General features: G+C 31.7%; 1 protein-coding gene across 2 annotated transcripts in view; it reads left to right on the plus strand.

Moving 5' to 3' along the window:
• The window catches only part of LOC139512031 (putative DBH-like monooxygenase protein 2), a 63,821-nt gene that overhangs the window by 35,185 nt on the left and 13,688 nt on the right, over positions 1-14,948 (plus strand). Inside the window, exons 1-4 of one of the 2 annotated variants that reach the window (XM_071299343.1) lie at positions 1,277-1,451; positions 12,482-12,677; positions 14,245-14,377; positions 14,766-14,870. The exons of the other annotated variant lie outside the window; for it this stretch is intronic. Of the exons in view, the coding sequence (XP_071155444.1) occupies positions 1,447-1,451; positions 12,482-12,677; positions 14,245-14,377; positions 14,766-14,870 (439 nt within the window). The 5' untranslated portion in view covers positions 1,277-1,446. Of the gene's footprint in view, positions 1-1,276; positions 1,452-12,481; positions 12,678-14,244; positions 14,378-14,765; positions 14,871-14,948 lie in introns of those variants that run through there. 2 annotated transcript variants of the gene reach the window in all.

Raw genomic sequence — 14,948 nt, forward strand, 5'->3', positions numbered from 1 at the left:
TTTGGATTTTTTTCAGCATCCTAAGAAAGTAGTATGATTATTTTATGTCAATTTCTTCACCTCATATTATCAAAAATGTGATCTTTTCAAGCGGTTCGTCCTACTAAGAGGTTATGTGTATTTCGCAACCCAATGTATTTACTTTATTTTAAACTTCTCCAAAAGAATAAACTATAATAAGCAAATATACCAATACCAAATTGTAGTCACATGTGTATGTCTCATCGCTCCATTTATTAACCAGGATGTAAGTATGAATATAGAATTACAAAATTAAACCGAAGGAAAGTCAAAAATTTTATAATAAGGTTACAGGATTTTCTTGTGCAATGTTTTGCAAAGATAATGATTAATTTGTATCTAATGTCATTGTCGATAAAAAAAAAAAAAAAAAAGCTAAAAGATTTAAAAAAATTCAATGCACAATTTTGAATTGAGTCGGGTAAGAAAAGTATCAATGGCCTTGGCTCATGAAGGAGAATGGTCAACTTCAACAAAAATCGTATAGATAATAAACGATAAGAAAGGCCAACATTCTTCGTTTTTGTTTTTCTCGCCTGGTCAATATCGGTAATAATTTAAATTAGTGAGTAGCTGTTGTTACCATTTGAACATATTTTCGTCAAACCAAGACGATTTGACATATATTGCCCTAAAAAATTGTTGCAACAATCTGAATTTTGCATTTTTTTTAAAAACAAAATGCATTAAACCTAAAAGATTAACTTAAATCAAAATATATGAACTTGTACGCATAGTAAAGGGGATACTTGCTTCTTATGGAATTGAGGTAATTTATTTTGATAGCAATTGATTTGCTTAGCTGTTTTGTGGTATTTGTATGAAGGGATATGTCCTTCAATTCGAAAACACAGTTGAACAGCAATCGAAATCAAAATTGTAATAAAAGGCGTTCAATATCTGACTTTATTCATCTATGCCTGTGATAAAATAAAAATTATCGTTTTGTTTTTGTACCAAGGTGTATAGAAAAATGTATATGGCCTGGATGAGGGTCTGTTATTCTGTAAACATTTAATTTCACCCCTTTTTTCTCAAATCTGCCAAAAAAATAACCCCTTTTTTCTCAAATTTCAAATAATTATACCACACATTTCTCTAATCTTCAAAAAAATAGACCACGCATTTCTCTAATCTTCATTTTTTTGCCCCTTATTTTTCTTATCTTCATTTTTTAAGGGCATTGTTCTTTAATCATTTTACCCCATCCAAACCCTCGTATATAGTCTACAATTAAATTGAGTGTCCCTGTAATGTAACTTGAAAGATGTGTACTAAACATACACATCTTTCATATACAAAAGCAAATCAAAATCACATGGTTAGGATTTTTCGGTCCATTTACTAACCCATTTTAAAACTAGATTGAATATAAATTAAATTTGTTTTGGTCAACGGCCAGAGGAATACTGAAAGACTAGTGCAATGAGGTATGTTTTTAATCCAGTATTATGTAGTTCAAGATTTTTTCTTAACTAATGTATTTCTTTTTAAAACTTATTAGATAGAAATTGCGATTGATTATAACAGAGACCTTTATACTGATCTGATCATACAAAAACGAGGATTGATATTTTTTTTTTAGACATTTAGATATACTTTGTGAAATTAAAGATGAACAGTTTAAAGTACAATCGCCCTAGTTGTCTAGAATTGTGATCGCTTTTGTTGAACTGACAGTGTCTTTGAAACATTTTGATCTGTTCATCAGGGGAAAAATAGTGAACTCGTATTTAATGAAATATCAGTGTTCGAATGTTTTCACAATTATTTAACTAGCCAATCAGGTTTTTTTTTTAATAAGGAGAATGTATAACCGAGAAAATATGAAATTTAGAAACCTCTTACAAGAAAACTTAATATGAACATTGCTATGATTTCAAGTTTTTTTTTATTTCGTTACCTATATAACATGTGTCATAGTTGAGATATTTGTTGATGAATTTTCCACTTCGATAACTTAATCCTATTTTCTGTCGTTTAAAACTTGTAAATATCAACATATAGTATCAGATTCAAAACAGTGTGGTTGTGGCCATTGATTGACGATCTAAACTGTCCCATTGACTGGGACAGATTAGGTGAATGTTTGTCTGTAACCACCACTGATCACTACTTGCTTATTATAAAATTTAAAGTGTGGGGTAACCAAAGGTTCTTAACACCTTTTATAATAAAATAATTCGAAAAAGTTAATAAAAAATAACCTGTATGTTTTGATTTATATTATAGATAAAAATCAAAACATCGTATTATTCCTGATTAGTTTTTCGAATTACTTTATTTTGGTGTTGAGAACCTTTAGTGACCCCGCAGTTTAAGTGTCTTTAACAAGTACATAGTGAGCAGTGATCGTTACAGACTAACGTTTACATAATCTGTCCCAGTTAGGTCGTCACTAAATGGCTACAGCTACACTGTTTTGAATATGATTCTAATTACAAATGTATTTTAATTTGAAATTTTCCACATTTTTTTTTATTTCGGTTGTCCATGTCATTTCCTGGTATAAATTCTATGATAATAATTCAAACAATTTTACAATTTCTATATCAATCCCAATATCCTCAGGACTACACACAATATTCATCGTTCATTGGCGACACTTAAAAAGATTTATAAACTTAACAAATAACACCATTCTTTTTTTTTAACTTGAATTGTTCTTAGTTAACCATGGTGATAAGTATTTTATTTGTGTTTTTTTTTATATCGGATAGATGACCACTGACTTTGCCTAATGGCTAAAAATAAAAAGTAAAACAGACAAATTATAGTTCAGAAAACACAACATAGAAAACTAAAGACCGTTGTTTCCCTGTTTGAATGGTTTTACAATAATGTGGTCATGTTTTGATTAATTTCCTGTTAACAAAAGTTTAAATTTTTCGAAAAACTAAGGATTTTCTAATTCCAGGCATAAATAACCTTAACCGTATTTGGGACAACTTTTTGGAATTTTGGATCCTCAATGCTCTCCAACTTTGTAATTGTTTGGCTTTATAAATATTTTGACATGAGCGTCACGGATGAGTCTTATGTAGACGAAACGCGCGTCTGGCGTACTAAATTATAATCCTGGTACCTTTGATAACTATTTACACTAGTTATATTTTTGGGCCCTTTATAGCTTTCAGTTTGGTTGAGTCATGGCTCTATGTTAAAGGCCGTACCTTGACTTATAATGGTTTACTTTTTATGAATTGTTTCTTGGTTTGAGAGCTGCCTCATTTGCACTCATACGACATCTTCATATATCTATTTACAAATATTCTAATGGATGTAAACAATCTTTTTAAGTAAGGCAATGACACTTTTGTATTTTGTCCAAAAAAAAAGTATTAAATGAGTAAAATGTCAAAGGCAAAAACCCATCTTTGATAAGTTGTTTTAACACATGACGGATTGGTCACATCTAATGGCCCCGCCGATTTATTAGTGTTCTCAATTGTGCAATGGTAGAAACTGGGAACAAAGTTTTCCTGGTTGTACTGGTTGTAAATGCAAAAGCAAGCTAAGTAACCGCTCGACTCTATTTGTCTGTTTGACGAAGAACTTTGAGTAGGATTTTTTTCACATAAATCTTATTGACTTATATGAAATGGAACCATTTAAATTAAGTCTGTATCGTATTAATGTTTAGTTGCAGAGAGTAAGCAGAATTAACATCTGCTGTACCGCAATTTCTTGTAGTCAATTAGATTGAAAATTTACATCACTTATTATACAAATTCATTTTGGCCAATTTTTTGTTTGTTTATGAAAGTGTTTGATTTTATATTTGGTCTGCAGTTTGCTAATGTTTTGTTGCAGCATGTTTGAAATTTTACCTTTACTGTGCAAGAACTCCTGGTAACTAATAGTTTTAAAATTTACATCACCCAATGCACAAGTATTTACATATTAAAAAAACAATTAAAAAAAACATCACTTTTTTGGCTTCTAGTTTAACATTACTCATTTTACAAAATCAGTTGGCCAAACATTGTTTGATATCAAGAAGAAAGTTATTTTATTTTTGGTCAGCAGATTGATTATGGTTGCTTGTAGTATATCAGAAATAATATATAAGTTGTGCAACCAATTTCTGTTTGCCGTTTTGAATTTTACATCAATGATTTAAAGGAATGATCAGTCATTCTTTTGCAAACATGTTACCTCAAGCAATTGCATTGAGCAGGACAAGAACAGTATTGATATTGTTAAACTATACACCACAGTATGCAAAACCACAGACAATACGTGCTGCATATATATTGACATTGCTACAACACCAAGTTTAAAAGCTCCCATGTTTTAAAGTGCTCGGGAATAGTGTTAACAGCATCTGAGGCATCATTTTAGTACCTTACCGTTATAATATATTTTTTAAAACAAAAACATACACCTATATGAAACGCGTGAAGCACATTAATAGATAATTACAATGTATCGGAGATAATGATTATTCATTGGTCGACCATTGTAGATGTACGGCGTAAAGAATACTTTATCGGCGATCATCATAGATGATCTTATTAGTGTGACTCGTACGCAGACAGTGATAGTTACATTTTTGGTAATGCATTAACAGACGATAAGATGAATTGTTTCGACAATGATAATTAACCTCGTTCTAGTGAATTTAAACACGAGTCGTAAATTCGATAATTTTTAAAAATAGCGGAAAGGCTTGCCAATTGAAAAATCGATTTTGATTGGCGGTCAACTTTTTTTTCTATTTTTGCGTTGCGAATTGACGAAAACTACAACACTTCAAGCGTGTGGATGAAAATCAATCACTTGAAACAATAGTAACTGTTTCTAAACTTGTTGTGTGGATTCACCTATATAAATAAAGTCAACAGTAAAAAACTATCATTATGGTTACGCTTTAATAAGATAAAATAGATAGATTTGACGAATATCTGATGCATTGACGACTGCGGTTATATTCGCATCTTAAAAAAAATGAATACAGACTAGTTTCACAATTTTTTTCAACAACCATACATTAAAGTAATTTATCTTGAACTTATTACACATTATCAAACATGTGATCTATTCGAGCGTTTCATCAAACGAGGTTTATGTGAATTTCACAACAAAGCATATTTACTTTATTTAAAACTCATCCAAAGGAATGAATATGACATGCAAATATACAAATACAAAATTATAGTCTCATGTTTATGTCTCGGCACATCGCTTTATTTGCCAACCCGACAGTAAGTTTGAATAAGGAATTACATAATTATCCAGATGGATATTTACAAATTTTAAAAAGCGATATTTGAGTGTCTTATATGTTGGTTTGTTAAGTTAATGAGTATTATTGTATTCTGCGTTAGTTTTGGATTAAAAAGTATTCTAAAAGTATGGCAACACCATTTTAACCTTCCCCAAAACTTGATAAAAATTGAAAAGAGTAAAAAAAAGTTTCGCTGTCCTATTCTCTTGAAACAGAGTGGTCTATCTCAACAAAAAACATACGTATAATAAACAATAAGTAGGATCAATTTTCATCGTTTTTGTTTTCCTGGATGGGTCATTATAAATATCAAGAAATTGTTAATAATTACGCGGCTATGAATTAAAAAGTAAAATCACAAAAATACCAAACTTCGAAGAAATTAATGTCCCTATTCAAATGGCAAAATAGAAGAACAAAACACATCAAACGATTGGATAACAACTGTCATATTCCTGACTTGGTACAGGCAATTTCTATGTAGAAAATGGTGGATTTATAGATAAAAATTTTGATTTGAGCGTCACTGATGAGTCTTATATAGACGACACTCGCATCTGGCGTACTAAATTATAATCCTGGTACCTTTGATAACGAATTAACCTCGAACTTGTATGGCAGTCACATATTTAGATCATTTTTGGTAACCTTTCAACAGATTTCAAAATATCAAACGTAAATTAACTACCTTGATTTCCATAATGTCATGTGTTTTGTAACAAGAGTATCTACAGAAAAATTAGACCAACAAGTACTAATCAGTACCCAAAGTAAAGCATATAATTACTCCAAATAAAATTCAGGTTTTAATTTAAATTCAACGATTCATATGTTTTTTTGACATTTGTAGATATGTTCATGTAAAAAAAATCATAATTTAAGAAAAGATTAAATGAGACCAGTTTTAAGTTCAATCGCCGTAGTGGTCCAGAATTGTGATTGTGTAAATCTGACACACAGAGAGATATGTTTGATGTTTGAAACAATTAATTTGTTCTATTGGAAATAAAAGAAAAGTCTTACTCAAAATTCTGTGAATAAAGAAGCAGCTTTGAAGTGTAAATTTGTGGTTTATTTGAAGACAATAAAAAAATTACACCAATAATTTGTTCACTTGAATTGTACTTATAAAACAAAGAAATTGAAATGTGTGTTTTTTTATTTAATTTCGGATAGGTGATCACTGACTTTGTCTTATCCCGCAATTTAACCTTTGTTGTCATTGTGATTGTTCCGGTTGTCTAAATGCATATCCTGGTGTTAAAATATGTAACGATAATTTAAGCAGTTATACGATCATATACAATACACAATTTCTATAGTAATCCACTGATGGTACTTAGTATAAAGAATTAGTCAATAAAAGAGAAGCTGTGACAATGTTGAATTTGGGTTTCTTTTCTTTTTAATATTTCTTTTTTTATATAATTGCATCATACTTTATTGAAAGTTTTTAACATTTTTTAGTTAGATACACAAATTGGCAGTAACTTATCCCGACCTCGTCAAACATTAGATTGCATATTTGAATATGAACTAGTTAGGAATTGTTATTGTTTTATTTATGAAATACAAAACCCCTAACGGGAAGGATTGTGCCTGATGTTCATATGATGAAATCATAATCTTTCAGTCAGTTTAATTGAAGTCTAGAGCTGGCATGTCAGTTAACTGCTAGTAGTCTGTTGTTATTTATGTATTATTGTCATTTTGTTTATTTTCGTTGGTTACATCTTCTGACATCAGACTCGGACTTCTCTTGAACTGAATTTTAATGTGCGTATTGTTATGCGTTTACTTTTTTACATTGCTAGAGGTATAGGGGGCGGTTTGAGATCTCACAAACATGTTTAACCCCGCCGCATTTTTGCGCCTGTCCCAAGTCAGGAGCCTCTGGCCTTTTCTAGTCTTGTATTATTTTAATTTTAATTTCTTGTGTACAATTTGGAAATTAGTATGGCGTTCATTATCACTGGCCTAGTATATATTTGGTTAGGGACCAGCTGAAGGACGCCTCCGGGAGCGGGAATTTCTCGCTACAATGAAGACCTATTGATAACCTTCTGCTATTGTTTTTTTATTTGGTCGGGTTGTTGTCTCTGTTACACATTCCCCATTTCCATTCTCAATTTTATTACTAAATTATTATATAACAAAGAAGATGTGGTATGATTGCCAATGAAACAACTATCCACAAAAGACCAAAATGACACAAACATTAACAACTATAGGCCACCGTACGGCCTTCAACAATGAGCAAAGCCCATACCGCATAGTCAGCTATGAAAGGCCCTGATAAGACAATGTAAAACAACTCAAAAGAGAAAAACTAACGGCCTTGCATAGAGAAAGAAAATACAGAAATACGAAATGGTAAGTAAATTAAAAATAATAAATTTAAAATTGAAATTAGAATTAAAATAAATAATCATTGAAATTTGTTTTTTTTTGCAGCGGAATATTGGCCAAAAGCGTGTTTTTTTTTAGTAATCTTCCTTACAATATTTCAAATAAAATATACAAATGACAAACAAAAAAATTAAATAGTGTTTGAACGGTAAATTTAAGTCCATTTGCCTACGGTCAATATATTTTGCATTTAAAAGAGGTTTGATGGACTGTAAACACTTCAACCCCAACTTTGATGTTAGTATATAGGACAATGAGCGTCACTCTTCCTTTGTTAGATCACCAAGGTGTCAGTGATTTTATTTATCACCTGTGATTTACTATATCTACAAAACTTGTTCCCCAAATAATGTACATTTCAATAAACTGTTTATCTTTATTCCTCAACGAAACTCGACTCAAATGTTTTTGCGTTTTTATGAGACTAAACATAACAGCTTTTTGGAGTGAAAATGGACGATGGTGGTACAAGAAATGCCATTTTCTTTTCTTATTTCACTTTAATTGGTCTGTGTGAGAAAAATATTTCTCCTAGTGAAATATCTAATCTCAGCTAATGATTAAGTAAACCTTTTCGTAAAAGAGCGTTCCTGTCACATACCGAATATGATACAGAATAAAACGAATGTTACTAAGTGCACAATATATGATATCATTTAACTTTACTGTGTTATAATCAACTAAATTAGAAAATACATAAGATAATAATTATCAAGAATAAATCAAATAATAAACATAACAATAACAAATATCCTCACTTTGAGCTCTACTAGAAAGTAGTAACATATATACTAATGTATTCATTTCAACCGACACTAGGTAAATGTTTGACTTATGTCAGTGTGACATTGAAATAAAGGACTGCTACGTTGAAGTGTCAGTGTAACTTTGAAATGAAGGACGGTTATAAAAGCATACTGTGATATTTTCACAAGGTAATCTCTGTTGACCAATTAAAGGTTAATTGATTGATAAACTGTAGCATAAGGTCTGAATGACCACTTATTTACTTTCATTACATGGTTCAGCAAATACACGTACATTAGCTATTCGACTAACCATACAATACCATTTACCTCAAGTTCCCACAATTATTGGGACACTTATAAGCAACAAGTCATAAATTTGATAAAAAGTCGAAAATGATTTTGAAATTTAATGAAGAAAAGTAAATAAAAATCAACTTATTTCATAAGACATGCACAATTGTTAAAGAAAAATGTTTCAATAAGACAACATTTTATTTTTAAATAATCTTAATTTATGAACCATTTTTGACCCATTAATGACTTATTCAAGGGTAACTTATCAACAAACATTGTACTGATTATTAAGACGATACACATTTATGGTCATAAACTACAATACATCCTTACAAAACTTAAATGTACCCCTTTCCGTATATCTAGATTTCGTACAACAGAATGATCATGCCTTATGAAACATATCGAGCTGTCATTCTGCAGATAAATGGTTTGATCTACACTTCTTAGAAGAAATCTAATGGTGTTTAATGTCCACTTTTGATAAAATTTGAAAAAAAGCTTATAGTTGAAATCAAAATTCATTGGCATATCTCTCTTTAACTATAATACGGCATTTACACTTTACTAGTTTTTGTCAGAACTACGCTTAGCTATTGCATCACTCCCATTATATTCTAATGCTTTATTGATTTAGCTGGTTCAAAGGAAAGTGATATAATTTGGTAAAATAGAACTAGTTAAACATAATTTAAGTATCACCTGAGTTTAATTAATAAATATAGACTCAATAAGTTTGTACCTGCACATGCAGCTACTGTACCCATAAACAGCAAAACAGATGTTTTTATCCTCAATGTTTTCAACGCTTTAAATAACCAAGTTTTTAAAGTTATGTGATTGACACCTTGTAATGGGTCCTTGACATCTTAACTGCAGCAAGATGGCAGATTATCAGCATAAGAGAAGCAGGGATGCCGCTTTAACAACTGCACGTATTGTTGGTCATCACCATTCCACTATAAGTGGTTTTGAGAATAAAATCAGGCAATAAACGCTGTTAAAGACCTCCGAGATAATGAAGACCCCATATACCATTTACTAGAGACAATCAAGCATAATGAATGTTGGTCAGAAGGAAACCCATTGCATACAAGACAAATCTAAAAAGAGAGTGGTGACCATACAGGAGCCTTTTAACAAGTACTGTTCGAGATAAACTCATCGCTACTGGTTATCGTGCGATAATACCATTTCGTAGACCTTTGCTAACGAACAGACACATAGTTTGCCGTATCCAATGTAGTGCAGAGCTCGCAAAAGTTGGAAATTAGCATCGTGGAGGAAGATCCAATGTTCAAACGGAATTCGGTTCATCTTCCTTGGCCCGATCGTAGCCCGGATCTGAACCATATCGAGCATATATGGGACACTATTGGGCGGAAAGTGAGCGAAAGGAGACCCCAGTTCAAACACATCATGAAATAAGCAATGCCCTTCATCAGAAATGGTTACTGCTACCTTAGCACCAAATTAGTCGATTTATGGCAGGAATCAGAAGACGTTAAGAGGCGGCTATCCGTTTGAATGGCGGCTGCGCACAAAGTACTAATTCGTTAGCGTTTAACGATCAACAATGATGTGAACAGTCATCTGAAGATTAATTTTGAAATGTCTGACAGTGTAAAGTTCGACTACAGTAAAAGTTGTAAAATGCATTAATTGTGCAAAAAACAATTCATTTTGTTATTAAAATTGTGGTTAAAATAAATCTTTTTTTTAAGACATTTTTGTTGTTAGTTTCAATGCCAATGTTATCATAAACTATGTTTCAATAATATAATACACATATTTTATTATATTTCATCCAAAAAAAGAGGCTGAGTTTTAAAAAATCTAGGTGTTGCAATACTTTTTTCCATGTGTATATATATAAAGTTGTCACTGAAATCTCTAGAACATTCTATAAATGGAACGTTCTAGAGAAGTATAAGGGAAAATTCTGGAATAACGTAGAATTTAAATTACCTATCTTTTATAAGGATAATTCTAGAATCGTTATGTAAGTCAAATAGAAAGTTTCAATCATTTCATAAGTATCTGTGACTATTCCATTGGTTTCTAAAAGAGGGACGAAAGATACCAAAGGGACAGTCAAACTCATAAATCCAAAACAAACTGACAACGCCATGGCTAAAAATGAAAAAGACAAACAGAAAAACAATAGTACACATGACACAACATAGAAAACTAAAGAATAAACAACACGAACCCCACCAAAAACTAGGGGTGATCTCAGGTGCTCCGGAAGGGTAAGCAGATCCTGCTCCACATGCGGCACCCGTCGTGTTGCTTATGTGATTACAAATCCGGTAAATAGTCTAATTCGGTAGGTCAAATTCATGAAAGGGAAGGGGATTGTAGTTACGACGTGAGGAACATATCCGACATCATTTGTGAAATGGTTATTCCATAACGGTCAACCAACTCGTGATGGCGTCCGTAAAATTTACGAAGGGATGATTTCAACTTCACCATTTGGAACTCTTGATTTAATAGCTTCCTTGTGAGCAGTAACCCTCTATCAAGAAACTGCACAGTTATAAGATTATTTGGTAAACAACTATCAGGCCAAACAACACAAATTATTTTTCTCAGGTAGTTACACCCAAGAATTGGCCGCGTTTAAAGGCATTAATAAAGTGAAAAAAACCAACTGTCTACATCAAACAGACTTTATTGTGTCACGAGGTCAAAATTTAAGTACAATTTATTAGATAAGCTAAGCTTCAATTTCAAACTAGAACTCTATTAGTGATTTGAATCAACCAATTGAAAAGAGTATTGTGTGACATCAATTTAACCTCAAACCTTTCTGCGGTATAGGCATATGAGTGCAATGGTAGGTGGCACGATTCTAGAAAGGATCAACCAAAATATTGTAGAACATTAGATAAAAAGCTTTTTATTGAACTTTGTCTTTGTAAGCTAGACTTATACCCATAGAGTAAGGTAATTGTCTAAAATAAGACACTATTTTGACAAAAATGAATAAGATTTAATGTGATCAACCAAAGTATTGTAAAAAGTGTTCACATTCAGTTTAACTAACAATTAGAACAATTAGAAAAAAAAAGCTTTTTACTGAACTTTGTCTTTGTAAGCTAGACTTACACCCATAAAGTAAGGGAATTGTCTAAAATAAGACACTATTTTGATGAAAATAAATAAGATTTAATGTGAAAATTATCGCATTTTCAATAGAAATAAATTGCTCCTAGTCCTATCAAATGAAAGTGTTTTACAATTATTCGACAGTTAAGATCAGTTGTCAAGCAAGAGCAAAATAGTATAATTTATCTCAGTGTCACAAACAGAGTGGTAAAACCTTTTTCAAATCATACAATTTTAAATGATTATATTGAAAAGGTATATTTCGGCAATTAAAACTTTACCTTTGCTTTTCACTATCCTTAATGTACTTTTCGTGCAATATTTACTCATATGCTTATTGATTTAATGCCTTCATACCTCTTAGCTAGATATAAACACATATGCATCTCTTATCTGAATCATGATTTTTTTATACCTTTGATAATGATGTATTTTTTTTTAATTATAACAACTTCGTCTTTCACTCAACTTATAAAGCTAGTTTATTTGTTTTATGCATGTTATATAAGGGAGCTTAGCAGAATCACTCGGAAGACAATGATGGTGCTGTCCTTTTGTATCACAGAAACAAGTTGATATTAGTATTATTGTTATAGCATGCTGTCTTTCATTTGAAAAATAATAACTTATTTTAAAGTGTTTGTATTATCTATTTGTATGGCAGGATTGAAACATTACTCACTCTTTTCTGTGTTGGCATTGCAATTGCCTATCCTAACTTTAAAGATATCCTTCCGAATGGGAACGAAGTACCACATCCATGTAAAGCGAATTACGTGTGGCATGGTGTAGGCCACAACAATCCACTTGGAGGAGGAAGTAGAAACCAGTTTGGTTTGGATTTTAAAACTGCGGGAATGGTATGTTGAAAAAAATAACTTTCTTACAACACAATTAAAGTAGATAGATTAAATGTTGTTCTTTTGGCGTGGTGTGTTTATCTACATATGACTGAATATGCTATATGAAATCATTAGAATTGTTTTGTACAACATAGCTAAGATAAATAACAGAACATTGAAACCATCTTTAGAGGTTTTATTGATAAGGATCGAAGTTTAATATTGAAGCAGACGATGCATGCAATAGATTTGTAGCGTAGGGTCTTGAAATTCGGACTTGCTAAACGAGGAATTTTATTCTAGGTTTGCACTAGGTGTTCTGAAAAAGCATGTAATAATCATTTCAATGTTCCTTATAATGGATGGTTCTTGCAGTTTATGTTTGTTAAAAGTGCGTTTAGTAGCCAAAAAACTTTGATACTACACTTCAAGAAAAATATGTACCAGTAAAATGATGCTTCATTGAGATAGCTGAAAATTAAGAAAAAAAAACATGAACGGAACAGTTGAGTATTCAAATTTGAAGCACTATTCAACCTTTTTAATCAAACAAATGAAACACATTGAGTAGAGTAGTAGTATTCAAAACATCTTACCTTACCACTTCATATAACTGATTATGTTATTCATTTTTATTCATGACTGGTCATTATCCATTTTGCAATGACACCAGGCATACGATTATATTTTTGACCTGCTGATTATACCATTTGAGTTGATTAGAACACAGAAAGTAGGCATATGTAAGAATTGAAGAAAAATGCGTGTAAAGAGATGCATCCGTCCGATTTAAGGAATAACAGTATAGTAGTAATCGAACATTTGTTGATTCAACAATTCAAAATGGTGGGTTCATCCTATGTTACGCCTGGTCAACTGCGGATTTGACGGCAACTTTAAGCCAATGAAAAAATGTTACATACAAATTGCAATAGAATTTGAGTTATACGTCGATACGTACATTAAAATGGGCCATTATTCCTTGTTTCTTGTACAGTTTTACCATCTCCGCATGTTCAAGAAAATAAGGGGGTTCATTTTTCCCAACTGGCAACCGAGTAGGCTGTGCGAAGAAGGTTAACCTTGTTGAACCATATCTAAGTACTTTGATTTTTATAAATAGTTGTTTTATTGACAATTATACAGCATCATCATTTATTCGTATTCACGTTCTGATTAATTAGGTTAACAACAACAGCAATCGTTGAAAGAGGGACGAAAGATACCAAAGGGACATTCAAACTCATAAATCTAAAACAAACTGTCAACGCCATGGCCAAAAATGAAAAAGACAAACAGACAAACAATAGTACACATAACACATAATAAAGAAAACCAAAGAATAAACAACACGAACCCCACCAAAAACTAGGGGTGATCTTAGGTGCGAAAGTTAAGCAAACAACAATCAATCAATGTATTATGATTAACTTTTGATTAGTTATTTTTTATATTTGTCTGTTTGTTCCTAATAGAAAAACGAATAAAAGATTTGAACAAAAAACAATAATTGACAACATGTAAAAAATCGTTGGCTTTGACGGATCTCGTGCATATAATCTCGTCGAAATTTATTTGTATTTAGTCATGGACACCTGAATTATGTAGAAAAGATTCTGATGGAGACGGTAGAACAAATGGCGAAGAACTTGGAGACCCTGAATGTGTCTGGAAAACAGGAAGTTTACCATCACGTTTATCAGATATAACACACCCAGGTAATATTGAAAACTGAAGTTTCGATCAGGAGGTCTTATGTCATTCTCGGTTGCAACGGAAATTCGTTAGATTAAGGCTTCAATTCCTTTTTTTTTTAGGAATGGCGAAGGTAAATTCTTCGCTGGATTTTTCTTTACGAATATTTGCTTATTTTTTGGTGCTATAAATCAAAATTTTGCTTGCATAAGAGCTACCCTTGTTCATTCGTCTTTCCATCCGAATGTTTTTTTCAATCTTGAGCGTAGGAATTCGTGGCCTCAGAAACATTTTTCTTTTATTTTCTTTGGTCATTTGTGTTTTATACTGATTGTATAGGCATCATTGAGTTAATATCTGATATCAAACACCAAGAGCAAACGATAATTTTATAATAATGATAATTTTCAGGAGTTTGTACATTATCAGATGGGACAATCTGCGATGCTGATAAGGGATGGGTAGATTGTCAAGTGGAAGATGGACTGAAAAACTGCGATGTTTTGAAAGAACCAGGTAAAACTCTGAAAAAATGGTAGAGAACTACACACAGGTTCAAGATAATGAACAAGATTTTATCAGTAATTCCTGTAC

This window comes from Mytilus edulis, chromosome 2, assembly GCF_963676685.1.
Source record: "Mytilus edulis chromosome 2, xbMytEdul2.2, whole genome shotgun sequence".
In the NCBI taxonomy this organism is placed as follows: domain Eukaryota; kingdom Metazoa; phylum Mollusca; class Bivalvia; order Mytilida; family Mytilidae; genus Mytilus; species Mytilus edulis.